Source organism: Mesoplodon bidens, assembly GCF_964165515.1.
Source record: "Mesoplodon bidens genome assembly, chromosome: 1".
Taxonomy (NCBI): Eukaryota; Metazoa; Chordata; class Mammalia; order Artiodactyla; family Ziphiidae; genus Mesoplodon; species Mesoplodon bidens.
Genome location: NC_138176.1, coordinates 62,906,955 through 62,927,390, shown reverse-complemented (window position 1 = coordinate 62,927,390; position 20,436 = coordinate 62,906,955). Strand labels below are relative to the sequence as shown.

Below are 20,436 nucleotides of genomic sequence, written 5' to 3'. Positions count from 1 at the left end.
CATCATTGTTAATGATAGAAAAAGATTAGAAACAACCTAAATGTCCATCAATACAGGACTTATAAAATAAATTATGATATATCTCTAAAGAGTGATATACCTCTTTAGCATATATCTCTGCCATTTTTCTAAAGAGTGTCACTGCTTAACACTTTGAACCTTATGAATAGTATATTAGCATTTGCACACACGTGTATGTGTGTGTCTCTGTGTGTGTGTGTTTAAAGCAGTATATGCTTAAGTATATGCATAGAATATCACAGGAAGAAAATGCAAGAAACTGGCAATGCTGGCTGCCTCTACGAAGGAGAGCTAAGAGGTTGAAACTAGGTGTAAAAGGTATATATTTTAAAGATTTTTACAGTTTTTGAATTTTGCAATATATGAATAAGTTATCTATTCAAAATATAATTGTTTTTAATGAGGGTTAATTAAATGACTTGCAGTGCCTGGCACAACGTCACCAGGCAATAAATGGCTCTTATGTTTGCTATTATGACGTTAAATAGGAATTGGATGATGATGGTGGAAAATGGAAAAATCATGGAGTCAAGTGATTATCTATCTTGGATATGGGGGTCCCTGTCCCTAAATATTAGAATGAACCATAAGAAATAGCCAATATTTAACAGGGTTTGACCTGCAAAAAGAGCAATTTCATACAATTCAATCCCAAATTACTTTCTTCTATGTAAATTAAGACTGTACTCGATAGTGAGAATAATGGTGGCCATTTGTTTAATTATTCCTTGACATCCAAACCTACCTGGTTTCCAAATTTGGAGAGTGAGAATTCAGAGAATGAGTTGGAATAATGGGGATACTGAACTACATGAATCAATTTAGTTCCTGAGTTTTGGATAGCGAGTAGGCTTGAACTGGATAAGGAAAAATTTATTTAACTTTTTTTTTCAAAACTCATTTAATCCTGAATTAGGAATAGAAGAGTTTGGACATTGAAGGTTTGAATAGCGAATGAGGGATACCTGTTTTGCAAAAGAACCTTACAGCTTACAAAGCATTTTAGTATAAGTGGCCTCACACATTCTTTAAACTTTGAAGGTGTTATCACAACACCCACCCCATTTTACAAAAGGGGAACTATTTCTGCTTTGCAAGCCAGTGCTAAACAATGCAACACAACTGGTATTGAGGGAATTGACAATGGCCAAGACCCACTGCCAGGGCATGGCCCCTGTTCAATGGTAAGACTATACAGTTCACATTTCTCCAAAGCAAGCACTTGTCCTTTCCACCTCCCATCTGTGAGTGAGATACCAAGAGTCCCAAAGCTCAGAGGTTATGCGTAAATTGTAGGGTTGCTACCATTTTGCATATGTTTGTAAATTCTGTTAATTAACATCAAAAAAACTTTGATTTTTCCACTTAAGATTCCCCCTCATGGTAAAACGTTTCAAGAATATGAATAGATGACCACAAATGCCTTCTGTAGGTAAAGCATAGGCAGAACCCAAGAGGGACATTGACAAAGGAAGGAAGGAAAACAACTTCTTTGATCAATTCCTAAGACTACAGATACTTTTTCTATAAAAGCCACATTGTGAAATTTCTGGAGTTCAGTTCTGCTCTTGTGTCAAAAGTTTCCATGATGATCTACGGCAGTATTGAACTGAAAAGGCATCACTTCATCCCTACCTTGTTTCACAAAGCTTGGGAAACAGGCAAGAAATGAGGGAAAAATTAGCTGCCTTCTCAGGTAGACCTCCAGTCTTATGTTATGATTGGCCTAGGAAAAGTTTTAAAGAAATCAGGAGAAACATATATGAGATTCTCATGCACAGAAAAATTTAGTGTCAAATAGGGAATCCGCTGGCTAGAGACCAGAGTAGACCCAGGCATACAATAGGTGCTCAGTAAACATTTGTAGACTGAATGGGACCAGAATAGACCCAAGCATACAGTAAGTGCTCAGTAAAGGTTTATAGATTGAATGGGACCAGATTAGACCCAGGTATACAGTGGGTGCTCAGTAAACATTTGTGCATTGAATGCTTGTGAACGAGTCCTGCAAATGGAGACAAAAAGAAAGCCAGAAACTATCCTATATTAATAGGCAGGTAGCCTTGAATTTGGGTCAGCCTTGAACCTCTTGGGTTTAGTTTCCTCATTTCTAACATGGGATTTATTAATACTTTATTTGTGGTATTTGTTAATATTTCTACTTTGTATTCCTTCTTTTTAGAATGCTTGACTAGAAGTCCTTAGAAGTCATGCTTATCTCCCTTGTTTGATAGATGAGTACCATTTATCAAATAAAGTTAATGACATCCCTCCCCTACCCTCACTGACAGGTTGTTTATAATTGCAAATAAGAACATCAAATCCTTAGAGGAAAGTGCTACAGGCGCTCAGTCTATGGTGTCAAGGATGGTTAACAGCCTTCACACAAGTGTCCTCCATATTCCAAGGCAAAACTTGGAATTGGGATTTTATAAATGGTTCGCTCTTTAAAATTTCCAGCTTCTCAAGGAGCACATCTCAAGTTGAGTAGGCTTAAAATGGTTGGTTCTCTATTCAGGGAAGAAGAAACAAGATTCCCGCTTTCAAAACACCTGCATTCCAGTGACAGGCATAAGAGACAGGGAAACAACCAAAGGATAAAACTGATGATTAGGTAGGACGATTCAACTGATGAAAAATGCTACAAGGAAAATAAGCCAGGTAAGGAGGCAACAGGAAATAACCGAGGTGGGGAGCCCACTTTAAACTGGCTGATCAGGTAAGACCTTTTGGAGGAAGTGACGTGTCCTGAGAGCTGACTAATAGTGAGACAGCCTTGTAGCAGAGTATCCCAGGCAGTGGGGATGATGACGACAACAACGATGATGATGTTATTTACTGAGGACTTACTACATTCCAGGCTTTATTCTAACCACCAGTACCATTTCATTTAACCCTCTCAATGACCCACTGAGGTAAGGGACTATTATTATCACCATTTTGTTGATGAGGAAATCGAGGCACAGAAAGGATAGAAAACTGCCCAAGGGTCCGTAGCTAGATAAATGATATGATAGAGCAAGTAGAGAGGCCCTGGAGAGGAACTTAATAGGTTGGAAAGCAAAAATCAGGCCAGGGCACTGGAGCTTGTGATGAGACGAAGCTAGGGAGGTCAGATCGCATAAGGCCTTGCAGGCCAATGGCTTCCCTGTGCTTAAGTGTTCTGTGCTCTCCATCCATGGCATCTGTTGACAATTGTCTGTTGATAATTTTCTGTTGACAATTTGGCAAAACAGCCTGGTCATCTCAGTGGAAATGACTGACCTAATCTTCAACCCAGCTCTTGTTAGGAGGTGACATTTCTGCAGCATGACTGTGGACAGGGCACCAGGTCAACATGGGATCCCATCCAGCCTGGCGACTTACCCACTGAATGACCTTAGATGAGTCCCGGAACCGCAATGAATCTGTTTCTTCTGTAAAATGAGGCCATGAACACCTACCTCCCAAACCAGTCGTAAGGATTAAATAAAGCCAAGTTTGTGTCTTGCCCATAGTAGGTACTCAACAATCGCAGTTCACTGCCCCCTCTTCTTTGGGAGGGGCATGGTGGACACTTTAAAATTTACTTGTTTTCTCTTAATTATGGTTCACATTTCCAGCCACTCCCAAGCGGATTTATGAAGATCAGGACTGGAGAGTTTAACCTCATGTGTCTTCCCCCCTTTCACAAGTTTTTTTTTTTTTGCGGTACGCGGGCCTCTCACTGTTGTGGCCTCTCCCGTTGCGGAGCACAGGCTCTGGACACGCAGGCTCAGCGGCCATGGCTCACGGGCCCAGCCGCTCCGTGGCATGTGGGATCTTCCCAGACCGGGGCACGAACCCGTATCCCCTGCATTGGCAGGCAGACTCTCAACCACTGCGCCACCAGGGAAGCCCCACAAGTTTGTTTCTTTTCTACCTGCTCTGCTCCTTGAACTCTGCTGGGGACAAGTGATGAGGTCAGGTCATCTAATAACAGTTGCTATCTCTAAGGAATGTGAGTTTTCTGTGGGCACTGAGGTGGTGCCCAGGCAAAGTTAGAGAACAAGAGAGACCGGGCACAGAGAAAGGTCTCGAGCCCCATCGCTACACAGTGAAACCTACTAGCCCCTTTTCACTTTTCAGGCTACTTCCCTGCCTGTGCTCTTAAATTAAAATAAATTCAAACAGCTCTCCCCTTGCCCCCTGCCCCGAATTTTCCTGACACACAATTTTTACCCATTCTAGACAATGAGGAAGGCTGTTTCTCAGGACCATTAATTCTGGGCTTCGTCCTGCACTTCACTTTGCAATCCCTCAGCCATTTCCCCCCAGACTGCCATTTCCCACCTTCCCATCTCCCCTGATTTTCAGCGTCTTGTTAAACAACAATTTCTTTCTCTTTCTCTAGTGCCGAGACTGGGAAATTACTTTCTTTAATCCTAGCCCTATTTGTACCTTTAAGGCCAAGAATTTTAGAAGCATGGGTGGCTCTGAAATTGTTTTCAGTTAGGACTGCTCTGTAAAAATACTGTTTGTGTGTGTGTGTGTGTGTGTGTGTGTAATTTTTTCTTTTAATGTTCTGATAGCCGTTTCTTTTGGCTTGACTTTAGAAATCACTGTTTTCTGAACACTGGGCTGTCTCTATGTTATGGTTATTTTACTTCTTTAAGAGTTAACTGCTTTAATTCCCTTATCATGTGGTCACGTGTACTACTTTTCCATCTCCAAATGCAATTAAAAGTTCCCTTCGGGTGTTCCAGGTTTTGCTCATTCTATGTGTGCATTGTTCTCATGGCTCAGAAGGCCTTTCTTTGACTTCACTCAGATGGAGCCTTTCTCCAAGGGGAGGAGGAGTGGAAAAATCAGAATGAGATGGGACAGCTTTGTTTCAGAGGCCAAATTCCTCACTCTTAAAGCACCATCTCTCCTGCAGGCCCAGGCCAAGGAGCCTGTCCTCACCAAGACTGGGTGTGCAGGGGGCTTGGGGAACAGGCAGGCCTGAGCCCTGGGAAGCACTGCTGCCAGGACCAGCTTCGCAACCTTAGGCACTGACTGATTTTTATCTGTAAAATGTGGATAATAATTCCTGTCTCATCCTTTTATTGAGAAACCGAGAAGTTCCTGGCTAACTAATGGTGTTATGATGGTCATGGTGGTTCTGAACGGTCTCTGAATACAGTTCATGACCAGTGCTCTAAGCCAGTGCTTGTCCAACGGTGGGTCACGTGTGCTCCCAGCACTTGACTGGTGGCCACGCACCACGGGAGTTGAATCACACCTAAACTGCTCTATAGCCCGGTCAGTGGGTTGAGTCCACTGCATGAACTTGGATGTCTTGGTGATGTCCGACTGTTACAGTAGTTTTAAAGTTTTTAATTCTCGTTTTCTGGACTTATCACAAACTGGTAACAAACAGTTTGCAAATCTGCAGGGATCCAAGGACCACAGAGCGAATAGCACGTTTTAGGCTGTGGGCTTTTTGAGGGTTCATACCATGAAGGCCCTGTGGGAAGCCCCGGAGGTTTGCTGGGATGGTTCTTTCCCCGCCACCAACTTCAGTGTTTAGTAAGAGTGTGCTGCTGGTGTGCCTGTGTGAACGGTCAGCAGTCTGCACAGGTGCCAGCCCATAATTATGGTGACTGCCAGCAACACTGGTTCATCTCAATCTCTGAGCAAGGATCCTGTTCCATCCTCAGGCTTGGCTTGGCATTTAGATAGGAACGGGGGTTGGACTGTAATCCTTTCTCGTGTCAAAAAACCAAGGAAAATATCCTGGCTGGCAGTCAAGCCTCATAAAAATAAAAAACAAACCAAAAAAAACCTTGGCAGGATTCCAAATGCTCACCAGCCACGGCCACTTCAAGAGGTCGTCACATCATGTCATTCTGTTGAGGGTCATTTTCCAAAGCTAATTGCTCAGTTCTTCCAGGCACTGGACAATACTCTTTTGCTATCTGTAGAAGCTACATGCAGGGACCAATGTTCTTTAGAATGTAACAGTCACAACAACAAAAATTTTCACTGGTTTGGGAAATTAAAGGTATAGGATCAAAAAACATTCCCGTGAAAACTCAGTGCTTTCACTCCCAGTTGAGGACACTGCTTTTTTTAAGGGGTAGATTTATTTAACAATCACAACAACAAAAGGTTATAAATCGTATTGAAAACACCCAGTGACAATGATTATACTTTGTATTGGAAAGGGGGTTTCAAATATACGGCACATGCCTCAGACTCCCTCCTGCCACCCTCCTCGGCAGATGTCATTCATTTATCACTTCTCTTTTTTTCTCATCTATCATCTGGCTTCAGAATCTCAGTGTAGAATTCAAGGCCATGACCAATGTATAGGAGTTGATAAACGGAATGAGACTTACTTGGCTTCCTGGTGTAGTCATTTCAAGTTACATGTGCTCTTCACATGCATGATCGTTTTAACCCTCGACTGCGATTCAGTTCTTGTGATTCACAATGTACGTAATCACTCAGGCATAAGAACACTGGGGCTCCAAGAAATTAAGGCAGTTATTAATCAATATCATAGAAGGAGAAAGTGGCAAAAGTGAAATTGGAGCCCTGATCCACTGCTGTAGACAGCACAGGAGGGGACTAGCGTTTATTATGTTCCTCCTGTGTGCCAGGCTCTTCTACTTTGTAACTCATCTAATCTTATAAAATGTAATTTGTGCCAACCTGTGAGACATTATTCTTCCTGATATTCAGATGAAGAAAGTGGGATTCAGAGAATTTAAACGAGTAGTTCAAGGGTGTTATGGGTCGTAGGGGGGTTAGCATCTGAACCCACATTTCTCTGAATCTGAAGCACATTTGCTTTTCTTACCCACATGGCCTCCACAGCTCCGCCTCTGCAGAGAACACCACTGAGAGCAGGACACGGCAAGGGCCCTTAGAGGAATGGTATTAATGACAGCAACAACTTGAATATGACTTCTCAACATTTAGAGAAACAGTTTAGTTAGCCCCACCCTGGAATATTTGTAGGGTGATAAATGATAAGTGCCTGATATGATAACTATCTAGAAACATGCAAAAGTGTTTACCAAATAACATTAAGAAATTGTATGTATACTGATTACATTTATGCAGAAATTATGCATATTAGATGGATAAAGAGTAAGAGGAAACACAAAGAAAATATCTTTTGGCTGGGATACAGGATAACAAGATGTTTTACAGTTGCGTTAAACATAATGCTTAAAAACGTTTGTGTATCCAAGCATCAGGAAAAGCTGGCCAAAGAAAATAGGCAAAAATAATCTCCCATTAGGAAATGTGTCCTCGAGATCTGAAAGAACACATTTCCAAAATAATGAGAAGGGCATAATGGCACTTAGAGTGAAAATTAAATGCTGATTCAGAGCAAATAGAAGTAGTGGTATTAGAATAAAAATTTGACATTGGGAAGTCTGAGTATTTTAAGTGGGAATTTTGCACACTAGAGCGATCTGGAGGCCCCATGCCATGTTTCTTTCATTTCCTTGATGCATTCAACTCTACTTCTCTTTAGATTTCATGGTGAAGTTCTAGGTAGTGACTCTGAAAATGAATCACACATTTTTTTTTTTAAATACTGTATGGCAGGTGAATTCATCCGAGTTCTATTACTTTTGGTGTGTGTATGTCATTCAAAATCTAGTCTTCCATTTACCAAGCTCCCATCCACCAACCATCCATTCAAGAGGCATTTACTGGGTGCTTATCATGATCTAGACCTTGTGAGGCCCTAGAAATACAAGATAATCTGACCTTATGTTGCTCTCAGTCTAGCACAGGAGACAGATGCATGGAGTGACAATTCTTATGCAGGACCTACCAAGAGGTGAGCAGGAGATCATGTGTGCAAAGCACCAGGGGCACAGGGGAGGGGCAGCTGCTCCTGCTGAGAGTCAGAGAGAAATTCTCAGAGAAGGTGATGGCCGATGAGTCCTGAAGGATGAGGAGAAGCTAGCCTGGGAAAACTGGATGGAAGGGAAGGGTAGGAACAGTGTTGCAGGCAGTGAGTCAAGGCATGGTAGCAACAGGGCATGACGAGTTCGGGGAAGTGCAGGCGGTTTGTGTGGCCACAGGATGATATGTGAGATGGGGAAGGGATGTGGGACGAGGCCGGGAAGCTGCAGAGGCCCCATCACGGAGGGCCTAGAGTGCCAAAGTCAGAAGGAGAGCACTTGACGAGGGCACTAGAAACTGTAAACAAGTCCAAGTTAAGTCACCTGCTGAGACCAACAAGGATGGGTATCCTCAGGCTATTAGGAGAGGAGGAACACTCTGGGATGACCTGAGGTCCCCAGCTGAGGCTGGACAATGTGAACTGGAAGCAGACCTACTTCTAACAGTGTCTTCAACTCCCCGCAAAAGGGAATGTGCCTTATCCATTCTTATAAACACCCTGTCCTGGCCCTTTTGAGCCTGGAACATAGTAGATGCCACCCCAAAAGTCTCTTGGTTACATGATTGATTTAAAATTTAAAAACAAAGCCAAACTACCCAGTGTTGTCCCTATAGTATCCAGTGGGCAAGGATTGTCCACTCTGCTGTTGATGGGAGATGAATGAAAATGGCACATTCCATTCATGGCCAAGCCAGAGGTTTGTGGCGGTTTCCTTTAAATGCTTACCGACAGGGTTTCTGCATTACCAACCCTCATTCCTTCTATGGGATAGGAAATGGAACAGATGTCAATTACTTCGTTTTCAATTTTAAAGTCTTATTCTTTAAACCTATTTAAAGAAAACAGTTTCTGCATACAGTAAACACTCACATATAAGAACTGCATATGAGAAATTTGAAATGATGGCAATTTCAAACCCTGAGTTAGAAAGGGCTTTCACTTTGATGAAATGAAAGTCGAGAATTAAAGAAGGATGAGACTCCTGGGTGTGCTGACCCACGAGAGCTCTTCTCATAACTCTGAATACAGGGGAATCTAGTGAATGACTTGATTCAACCCAAGAGATAGGACCAGAGACCTGAAAGACTTGATTCTACCCAGGAGAAAGGACCAGAGACCTTTACGAGAATGCACTTGGCAAAGAGAAGGGAGCGCCACATGAATTTATCTCACTGGAATCCAGCGAGGGTGGTGTTACATCCCATTTCCCAGATAAGGAAAGAGGCTCAGAAAGGTCAAGTAACTTTCCCACGGTCACAAAGCTAGCAAGTGGCTGTCCTCTGACACATCCTCTTGTTTGTCTGACCCCTTAGCCCAGGACTCAGCATGAGATGCTTCCCTGGACCATGCCATGCTCTTTCCAGGACAAAACTTTCTCTAGAACTATAGCACTCAGCTAAGCTGTACATTTTGGACGCAAACTCCTTTTTTTTTTCAAATTTTTATTTATTTATTTATTTATTTTGGTCTGTGTTCAGTCTTCGTTTCTGTGCGAGGGCTTTCTCTAGTTGCGGCGAGCGGGGGCCACTCTTCATCGCGGTGCGCAGGCCTCTCACTGTCGCGGCCTCTCTTATTGCGGAGCATAGGCTCCAGACGCGCAGGCTCAGTAGTTGTGGCTCACGGGCCTAGTTGCTCCGCGGCACGTGGGATCTTCCCGGACCGGGGCACGAACCTGTGTCCCCTGCATCGGCAGGCGGACTCTCAACCACTGTGCCACCAGGGAAGCCCCAAACTCCTTAAACAAACTTAAAAGTTACATTCTAGCCATGTGGAACTGTCTAGTGTTCCCCCAGCCCCCCAGCTTACTGCATCCTTCTCTGCTCATGGCTGACCCTCTGTCTTGTCTGTCTGGGACCATCTACTCATCTTTCAGAATCAATTCAAGGGCCAGTTCCTCCTTGAAGACTTATACCTTCCACACCCGCCATCCAACAACTTCTCCATCCTTTGTACCTGGAGTCAGACCGTGGGTTTAAATCCCTTCTCTGCCACTCACCAGCTCTGTGACTTTGGGAAGTTACCTCCCTGTGCCTCAGTTTCCTCATCTGCAAGATAGGACTAACAGGAGTCCCGTAATGTTGTTGTGTTAAAAAAAAGACTCTCTGGGCTTCCCTGGTGGCGCAGTGGTTGGGAGTCCGCCTGCCGATGCAGGGGACACAGGTTCGTGCCCCGGTCTGGGAAGATCCCACATGCCGTGGAACGGCTGGGCCTGTGAGCCATGGCCACTGAGCCTGCGTGTCTGGAGCCTGTGCTCCGCACGGGAGAGGCCACAACAGTGAGAGGCCCGCGTACCAAGAAAAAAAAAAAAAGACTCCCTGCACAGAGCACAGCTGCATGCCTGGCACACAGGAAGTGCTCAGTGATGTTAGCTAGCATTATGTGCATCACTATACCTGGACAGATTTCTCTCCCAGCACATGTTTTTTCTTTCTCCCCTACCAGGCAGTGATCTCTTTAAGGGTGTTGGAGACCTGGCACACGAGTGGTGTTTTATAGCTGCTTGTGGAATAAACAGTGAATAATGGGCGAAGGGGATCTGGGGGGAGCTGATGAGGCACCACGGGCAGGTCTCATTGACCTCTTCAAGGGCACCCGGCCTTCCTGTGCCCTCTTCAAGGAATACCAGGGACAGCAGGGCCTACTGCTGTGTCCAGCAAACATGGTAAAGGACACGTTCCTGAAATCCCACCACCTTCTCCCCTCTCTCGTTCCCTCACCAGAATGCACTGATTGAGGGGCACCATCACACCCACGTTAGGAAATGACTCCCTCTCCAGGAGACGGTGGGCACGTTTTGTGAAACACACTACCCGGTTTCTGGGATGCCTAACAGCCACTCACTTTGCAGGTCCGTTCCCAGCCCCAGCCCCAGCCCAGATAACTACCACAGGGACACTCAGTCAGTAAGCCCTGGCCTCCCAGAGGTCACCACAGTGGCCTCCAGAGGAAGTGAGGCCACACCTGCTCAGGGCATCATCTCTGCTTGGCCACCTCCAGCCTCTGCTCCTCAGGGACCAGTGAACCAGCCATTGGCCTCCAAGCACTGTGCACCTCCAACCTTGATGTGCTGGGATGTGCCCGAGGGAACGCAGGCAGCTTGACAACTCAAATCAAATGACAACGGCTGTTCTGTGGTCACTTCAAAAGCATCAGGTCCCCAGAGTCCCCAGCAGAGTGCTGCCCGGCACACCAGCATCATCATCTGTGTTCACAAGCTCTGGAGCTGGGCTGCTGTGCTTCGCAGGCTCCTTCCTCCAAACAGGGGAGCCGCCTTGCTGGGCTTTGCACATTCCCTGAAGGCAGGCTGCCCTGAGAGTGATTCGGAATTTCTTGGGAATAAATGAACTTGTTCTGGCAAAGCTAGGTGATTATAATTGCTTACCTTCTGTATTGCTTAATTTCGTTTCATGAAAGACAAAGCTTACTGAAATTTCAGATGTCTGGAGTATTTAAAATCTCCATTCCTCTTTTCCAAAGCAGGACGCATTGATTCTTCAAATTCTTCTACTGATTTAGAAGGCCTTGCATTAATATTTGTCAACATAAAACGTCTGACCTCTTCTTCAGATACTGGGCATAGTTATGGGAGTTCCTCATTAACTCTATTTAAACGACACTTCACCTGACTTTCTGAGGCTTGAGACAAAGGCTGAGTTCCTCAGAAGGATGGGGGAGCTCCAGGTTTTCAAGCAGTTTTATAAATAAATGGTTTTTCTGACTGCTCAACTGTCTTACAAAAGTAGGTGATAAGAGTACCAGGGAAATCTTAGATTCTGGTTCTAAAATGAAGAAATAACTTCTATTTCTCCTTCTTAGCGACCACTGATCAGGCCAGGTCTCATCATGGAAGCCCGTGTGTCCTGGATTTGGATTCTGAGTTTGAAAATCTGCTCAGCCATGATTTGCCAAGTGGCTCACAGCTGCCCAGAGGGGTTGCTGATGGGAGGTTGGCTTCTATCCTGACCATCTTCCCGAGACCCATGGGTCCTTCCCTGGGCTCCCATGGGCCTTGCACATCCCTCCATGTCAGCATGCCTCCCTGGAGCTGTAGCGTACCTCACCCTGCCGGCCTTGCCCATCAGCCTGTGAGCAAGACCCTAGGAAGGAGGCCAGGTCTCCACGATGAAGGCCCAGCATCTGGCACACAGCCAGGAAGACAGAACAGGCTCAGTAAGTGTCCTGAAGCAATCAATAGATGAGTAAGTGATGGAGTGAGTGGAGGCAAGAAAGGCAAATGGCCACTGAACCAAGATGCATGAGCCGGGGAAATCAAGTAGTGTTGGGAGGACCAGGGTGAGAGAAGAGAGCCAGATGCCATGTTGCTCTAAGTGATTCCAGTATGAAGAACAATGGTGGACACCCAGCAGGTACTCAATAAATATGACAATATTTATTAATAAGTATTAACTGGGTACTTTCTGCCCCAGGCTCTGGGCTAAGCCCTTTACGTGGATTGTCTTACTTAATTCTCCCATTAAACCATACCAGGAGCTGATATTACTTTTGGCGAAGTAGGTTAAGGACCCAGTGAGAGACGCCGACTCCCCCATCAAGGCAGGAAAGACATGACCCAATTCCTATCAATATCATCATTCTATGAAATAGTGCCATTTGCAGCACCATGGATGGACCTAGAGATGATCATAGTAAGTGAATTAAGTCAAACAGAAAGACAAATATCACGGGATGTCACTTATTTGTGGAATCTAAAAAAATGGTACAAACAAGCTTATTTACAAAACAGAAACAGATTCCCAGACATAGAAAACAAACTTATGGTTACCAAAGGGGAAGGGGGGAGGGATAAATTAGAAGTTTGGGATTAACAGATCCACACTATTGTATATAAAATAGATAAACAACAAGGACCTACTGTATATCACAGGGAACTATATTCAATATCTTGTAATAATCTATAAACAAGAATCTGGAAAAGAATATATGTGTGCATATACATATATATATGAATCACTTTGCTGTACACCTGAAACTAACACAACATTGTAAATCTACTATACTTCAATACAAAAATTAAAAAAAAAAACTATCATTCTACTTTCTTACTAGAAAGCCAGCAGTTTTACCATGAAACACATAGATTCTAGAGTTCAAGTCCTGGTTCTGCCATTTGGGGGCTTAAAGCTGGGTGACTGACTTTACTTACACCATCTGTGCCAGCTCTCTTGTGGGGAAGGTACTGGTGCACGTGGGCCATTGTGACATCCAGCTACATCAGGACGTGTACAGACAGCAGAGCCTGCAGCTACTTCAGATGGTAGCCTTGGAAACGCTACTCTCTATTGCCCCAAACCATACACGGTTCCCTGTGTCATTCTCCCTCTGCATGTGTGATGTCCTCACTCTTTGTGGGCTGGAAGCAGAGAACTGCAGATGTGGGGACCAGTGGGCCTTGTTGACCCCAGGGTGAAGGCCACAGTTTTACTGATGACAATAAGAGCAACTGGGGGCAGGGGGTGGGTAGGGTGCAGGAAATTCAGCCTTTATTTCTCTGTGTTAAATGCAGCTAAAAGATGTAATAAAGGATCTGTCCAAGATCTCAGCAGAGAGTTAGCGACCAAGTCTAGGATAGACTCCAAAGTCCCAGATTCCTATGTGAGGTCAGCTGAGGGTATATAGTGTGGAAATTCTTGATCCACCTAAGGAGAGGCATGTTCAGATGTTTAAACTAAATCTCTCCTGGTTCCTGACAAGAAGAAATGCCCAGCAGTGTAGGGCATCCTTCTGAATTCCTGTGGCTGGAACGGCAATGCAGACCCTCACTTGCCCAGACCTTGCTACCCACTCCCACTGTGCCAGGAGCCCCATGGGGGAACAGTTCTCAATGCAGAGCCTGGAGGTTTAGGAGAACATAGCCTCGGCTACCTTGGCTGGGAGCACTCCCCTCTGGATCCACCCTCCTGGGCAGACTCTGGTTTTCCTCTGAGCAGGAACCAGGGGGCTGTTTAGTGGAGAACGCCCTGGCTCAGGGCTGCCAAAGTGGTGGGCATGCTGGGGGTGAGGCGGTAGGAAGTGAAGCTGACTCTGGCTTTTGCCACGTCTGGATTTGGCTCTGGGGCATCTAAATTGAATAGAAAGAGACTCTTCTCGCTCACCCAAGAAGGGGACACTGCCATCCTCGTGTTTAATCTTTTCAGAGGCTCCTGGCCCTGTAGCCCAGGCAGCCAGTTGCTCCAAGACCTGGCTCCCAACTAACTCTCTCTCCCATTTCTCCTGGCAACTCCCTTCATGTCCCAGCATCAACAGACTGCTTGGAATTCCATCCCCTAACTTCTGCTCCCTCTGATGGAAATGTCTTTCCTCCTCCTTTCTCTGGTTTAACTTTATTCGTTCTTTCACACACTACACAGGCATTATCTCTTCCACGAAGCCTTCTCTGACTGATTCTTCTGAAATGTCTATCTTGTACTCCCATAATTTCATCTGGAAACTTCTATCATGGTATTCACCATTTTGCATATAATGTTCTGTCTTTATGGGTCTGACTCTCATAGGAAGACATTTCTTGATAACAGGTGCAACGACTTTTGTCTTTGAATCTTCAGCATCTTGCCCAGTGCCTGGCACATTGCAGTGAGGGCATGACTTGGAAACATTTGTCCAAATTATTCTTCACTTACAGAGGAGGAAGTCTGGCCAGGACATTTCAGCATTTCAATGTATGCAAACATGATTGTACTTAGAGGATTGTGAATACAAAACAAAATTCACAAACCTGCACTTAAGGCTAAAGAAACAATAGCATAAATATTATGATGGGGTCGGGCCCTGGAGAAGTGGTCTGCTACATCACAGTGGTGAAGGAAGCCAGCAACCCAGAGGCAAAGGAATGTGGACTGTGGCCACTGCCTTCGTGTTGACTCTGGAAGACAATGCTTGCTTTATGAAGGAAACCATATCCTCTACTTGCAATGTGATGACTGCCATTCCACACTAAAAACCAGTGTGATATATGTTACCCTGTTAGACCAAATACGGAGGCTGTAAACGTTATGTGGGCAGAGAGTTTTGCCTAACATTTAATTTTTTTAAAATAAAAATTCACTTTATATCTAAACCAGAAAATCTGTTACATGTTACACAGAGAGTCCCTAAGAAGCCTTAGAAATAAATGTCTGTGTTATAGCACCGAGGTGAATTTCTTCAAGGGACTCTCTCTGGAGGGCACACCGAGCCTCCTCATAGGTGACTGGCCCCTGGGTACAGACAAAGAGGCTGTGAACTCAACAAAAGCACATTGGAAACTTGAGACAATCAGAAGGGACGTAGTGCCAAAGCATTTTATGAAAGAGACATTGCTAGCCTTTGAATAATTTATTCCAGGAGTCATACAAACAGAGAGAAGAAGCTCAACACTGACAAAGTCTAGGTTTGATGCTTTTTGTTAATTAAACCCAATCATCTGTTGATCACAAATACACACACACACACACACACACAGTGGTATAAGACATACATATTGTGCTACTATTCACAATTGTCAAGACAAGGAAACAACCTAAATGTCCATCAACATTTGCAAATGTTGATGTGGTACATGCATGCAATGGAATATTACTCAGCCATAAAAAAGAATGAAATAATGTCATTTGCAGCAACATGGATGGAACTAGAGATTATTATACTAAGTGAAGTAAGTCAGAAAAAGACAAATACCATACGATATCACTTATATGTGAAATCTAAACTATGACATAAATGAATTTTCTGTTTCTACAAAGCAGAAACAGACTCACAGACATAGAGAACAGACTTGTGGTTACCAAGGGTGGGGGAGGGGTGGAGTGGGAGTTTGGGATTAGCAGATGCAAACTATTATATATAAGATGGGTAAACAACAAGGTCCTACTGTATAACACAGGGAACTATATTCAATACTTGTGATAAACCATAATGGCAAAGAATATGAAAAAGAATGTATATATATGTATAACTGAATCACTTTGCTGTATAGTAGAAATTAACACAACACTGTAAATCAACTATACTTGAATAAAATAAATTTAAAAAGATATACGTATTTTGCTATATTACCTCATTTTAATTCCTTGGCTCAAGATACATATAAACCTCTAAATTCAAACTCAACAGGAAATATAATCAACCCATTGGTCTTACCCTGAGGTAGTTGAGGGTGAAATTTGTTAGCCCCATCCTGGTGATATTTTTGGACAGCTGATCCAGGACCTGAGGATCTTGTGCCTAAACAGGAAAAAAATCATATATTTTATCCCTGTAAGATGGTACCAACAAAGTCCTCGACTGTGCTACAGCTGCTAAGAAATACAATCTGCACCTTGTCAATTTTTCTCAGAGGGGTAGGCTGCTGGAGATAATTTAATTTACATTTTGAAGACATTTGCATATGACACTTAAGGACACTTTTGGATTAGTGGTGCAAGACCCATTGCCGGAGAGAATCAAACTGAGTCAGATGGGAGAAATGACTTTACTTCCTCTGTGAGAGGCCCTGTGTCTTCAGGAGGAGGGTCATTAAGTCCACCCAGGACACCTCCAAGGTCCCTGGCACTGCCGCTTCCCTGCCCCGAGGGAAGGTGTGGTCTGGATTTGGCAGAGCCATACTTTAGGACTGGCCTTTGCTGCGTATTGTGACAGTGTTGTTTTTAACAGCTTGGAGCCGAGGACTAAATGTGAAAACTTTGCAACTGCCATGAAATATACACATATATTAAAAAATTCTAACTCTCCTTCTCATTAAGCAGAGGCTAGAAATAGATGTCTTCAACAATTTTCATCCTGCAGGACTGCAAGGGTATGCATAATATTTTCCAAAGTATCAGCCACAGAAAAAAACGATGCAATGTTTTGTGGGCCACCCCCAATGTTCAGTTTGACAAGAAAAATATGAAAATTCTTTCTGGATTCCAATGTAAAGTGTCTCTTAGTTGATGCTTTTTCTTTCTGTTTGTCTTTTCTTCTTTTTTAATTAATATAAACTGTTGCTAAACAGAGGAAATCTTAAGTAAACATCCCTTTGTCTCCACATCTGCATTCATGAGACCATCTAGGTTATACCAACACCTTAATTTATTCTTTTTTTTTTACTTTAATTTTCCTCACAGTGATACAACCAACTGGCTTTGTGTATATAAATAAAATGCAGGAGAAACAGAGCTTGTCACTTTTCATGTCAATTTCTGGAAAGGGGATCCTTTGTGGACATGGAACTGGTATTTATTGAAGCCTTTCCAGGTTCCAGGAAGAGCTGGTTCTGTAGCCATGCATCAAATAGTTGTGGTCGACCTCAAGGAGCTCACATTGCAGTTGGAAGACAGGACGATAATAAACCCACGGAAGGATATTTTTGCTTTCATCGTGGCCATTGTTGCTAATAGCCAATCACAAATACTTGCAGAGGTCCTACTATGTGCCAGGCACTGGCCTAAGTGCTTATGTGTCTTAATTTTCAAACCAGTCCTCTGAGGCAGGCTCTATTACTATATCCATTTTATAGACGGAGGACTGGAAGAACAGAGGTGTCATGTCACTTGCCCAAGGTCACACAGGAACAGGGATTCAAACCCGTGTGTTCTCAGGCCCAGGCTCCTGACCACTACTCTATGCTGCTGCTTCTCTGTCTATTTTGAGACTAATAAGAATGGCTATTCCAGACTGCTTCAAGGAGAGTGGAGGATGTGAACTGGGCTTTGAAAATTGAGGAGGACTTGGGCATGGATGGGCAAAAAAAATGTAGTACTCAAGTGTACAGCACTCAAGTGTACAGCAGAAAGCACAGGGTCAATGGAAAGGGTAGAGATTGGACAAACCAGATGGGAGGAGGATGTTGAGGACAAAGGCCTGGGGAGACAGCCTGGGTATGAACAGTGGGGAGACAGATAGCTTCTCAGCCTGGGTGTTAGAACCTGCTGAATCGAAATCTTCATTTGTCCCTTTTGGGCTGAAAAGCCTTGGACAACTTATTAAACCTATCTGAGCCTCCATTTCCTTACTTAGAAAATAGGAGTAATAACAATTCACCTCTTCGAGTTACTGTAGGGACTCAATATAAGGTGTACAAAATGCTTAGCACAGGCCCTGCGTATCAAACACCCAGTAAACGCTCACTACTGTAACTGTATTCTCTTTTCATTGTACAGGGTCTTAAAAATCAGGCTCATTCAGTCTGATTTTGCTCCAAAGCATTTTCGCAGAAACCGCTGCATCGCGCATTCTGGAAGAGGGATTTATTTAATTTGATGCTATGTGACTCCTTCTTAAGGGACTGACCTGATGAGTTCCTACCAAGTCTTACCTTTAAAAATCTCTCTAGATTGTCATCAAATCCACCCTTGCACCTCATTTGTGCTCAATAAATTTGATGTGATTTATGGCCAAATGCAACCAAGAGGATCCCAGGTGTTCTGCCCCTTCCCGGCGCTGTGGTTAGGAGGGGCATGGACACGGATCGGAGGTATGTGAGCCCCGAGTCTTGTCGGATGGTTCTAATCAAAACTGGAAAATGTTTTTCTTGCTCTTTGTTCTATTTCTTTGCCCATTTATACATAACATGTTTATTAGCCCAGGCAGACCAGTACTTGATAATGACTGCATGGAATTTAAGAAAAGTACAAACTGTTTATTGAGGTAACCTCAATTTGGAGTTTAAAATAATAAATTATTTTTTAAAAAGGCTCACAATGCACCAAACTCAGAAACAAAGGAGGGAGAAAGGGGCGTGTGGATGAAAATGGTTGGGGGAAAATTCATAATTTAGAGTTAATTACCTAAAGTGTGCAGACACTGGGAGTTCTTGCATGGTGAGAAAGTGGGGCTTCTCCTTTTTGAGTAAAATGAGGGGATGAAAGGAAGGTAGTAAAATAGAAATTAAGTTACTTACATGCATGGCAAGAATGCTTCTTGGGACTAACTCTCTGTATTGTCTAATGGTAAAGTGCCATGTTTTTATTCTCATGAGATCATCAAAGGTGAACTCCAAGATCAGTCTGCCTTCTGTACACACCTGGAAGCAACAAACAATGGACTCAGTGATTAGGTACTTTGTGATCACCACATTTTTGTAACTCACAGGTCTGCCACTCAGCGTGGTCTCCCTGACTCCCCTTGGGCGGTGCTGGATCTTGACAAAAATGTGACACAGGTGATGTATCCAAGGAGAACGAAGATAGGTGTAAGATCTGGAATCAGTGGGGTCAAAAGACAGCACAGCTGCTCACTAGCCATGAGCTAATGGTAACTCGACTAGTTACTACTGAAACTCCAGGAGCCCCCATTTCTTCATTTGTAAATATACAGACAAAACCCATCTTATAGCAATGATATGTCAAAAACTCCTGGAACATAGTGTGTCCCCCACAAAATTGGTACTCTTTCACCTCCTTTTTTCTCCACTTTCATTATGCTTCTACCATAGGAGTTTGAACTCTGTTCTAATCTTGGTTATGCTACTCTGGGAGAAAGTATCTAATAAAAGTATTCCTGCTTACGTATGAGTTACTACAAGGTTGCCCAACCAGAGGAAGTTTTCATTTCCAAAGAGAAATGCCAGAGGGCAACGCTTAACCCAAGGCTGTGGGTATTAGTTAGTGACACGTGGAAAATAGAGGCACATTTAGAATATATTCCTTGAATCACATCCTATCAGCCATGACAAATTCTGCTTGCATAAAGGGCCAGGCTTTGGGGGAGCCAAATTAATTTAAGAAAAATATATATTATTAATGAGACAGAGTTTCTGAGGCTCAGAATCTCCTTGATAGAGTGATCAGTGACAGGGTAGCATTTTTATCTTCTTTTGAAAGTCAGATGATTTTTGGCATGTAGTTCTTATTTTATTTACCTTTCTTTTCACTGTTAATGACTTTGAAATGAAAGAAAATGCTGGGTAGTCTCATGGCACTCATTCTATCTCAACTATATAAGATAGGAAGTGGAGGCATAATATTGGTTCAGTTGTAATTAAACAATTACAGCTCATTATTCAGTCCATGTTTGCCTTAGAGAAGCAGTAGAAAATAATGGATGGAGGCTTTGGCATCAGAAAGTCCTAAATCCAAATCCAGAGTCCATTTTCCACTTATTTTGCAACTTTGGGAAAAACAAATAAATTCCTTAAGTTTCAGTTTCCTCATCTGTAAAATGAGGATAATAATATCCTTAGGTAGGACTGTTGGGAAAGTATATTAAATGAAATTGTGTATATAGATTGCCTAGTATTGTACCTGCCAGTAAATGATAGTTTAAAGATGAAAGACATGTAATCAAAGAACACAAAACCCTAGACCAGGGGTTGTTGTAATGTCTTATCTGAGACCTGGTGGGTTTTTGAGCAGTGTCTCAGGGGCTTTGCTGGGAAAAGTTTAGCCTCCACCTGGATGCTGAGATTCCCACTCACTTTCTAGACTCAACCAGAACAGCTTCAGTTTTATCTGTTTTAAATATTGGACTTCTGATCAAGCCTTTTCGAAGAAAGATTTCTTAGACTGAGAAAAGAACAAAACTTTGGAAATCACTGCACTACACATTAAAGAAAAAAAAGCAATCAA

The 20,436-nt window shown here is 43.3% G+C and overlaps 1 protein-coding gene across 7 annotated transcripts in view; it reads right to left on the bottom strand.

Annotated features, from left to right (window-relative positions):
• LDB2 (LIM domain binding 2) overlaps window positions 1–20,436 on the bottom strand; it is a 391,983-nt gene that overhangs the window by 54,238 nt on the left and 317,309 nt on the right. For all 7 annotated transcript variants that reach the window (XM_081236872.1, XM_081236873.1, XM_081236871.1 and 4 more), the window contains exons 4-5: window positions 18,771–18,893; window positions 16,031–16,114 (exon numbers count right to left, since the gene is read on the bottom strand). In XM_081236872.1, the coding sequence (XP_081092998.1) occupies window positions 16,031–16,114; window positions 18,771–18,893 (207 nt within the window). The remainder of the gene's footprint in view (window positions 1–16,030; window positions 16,115–18,770; window positions 18,894–20,436) is intronic.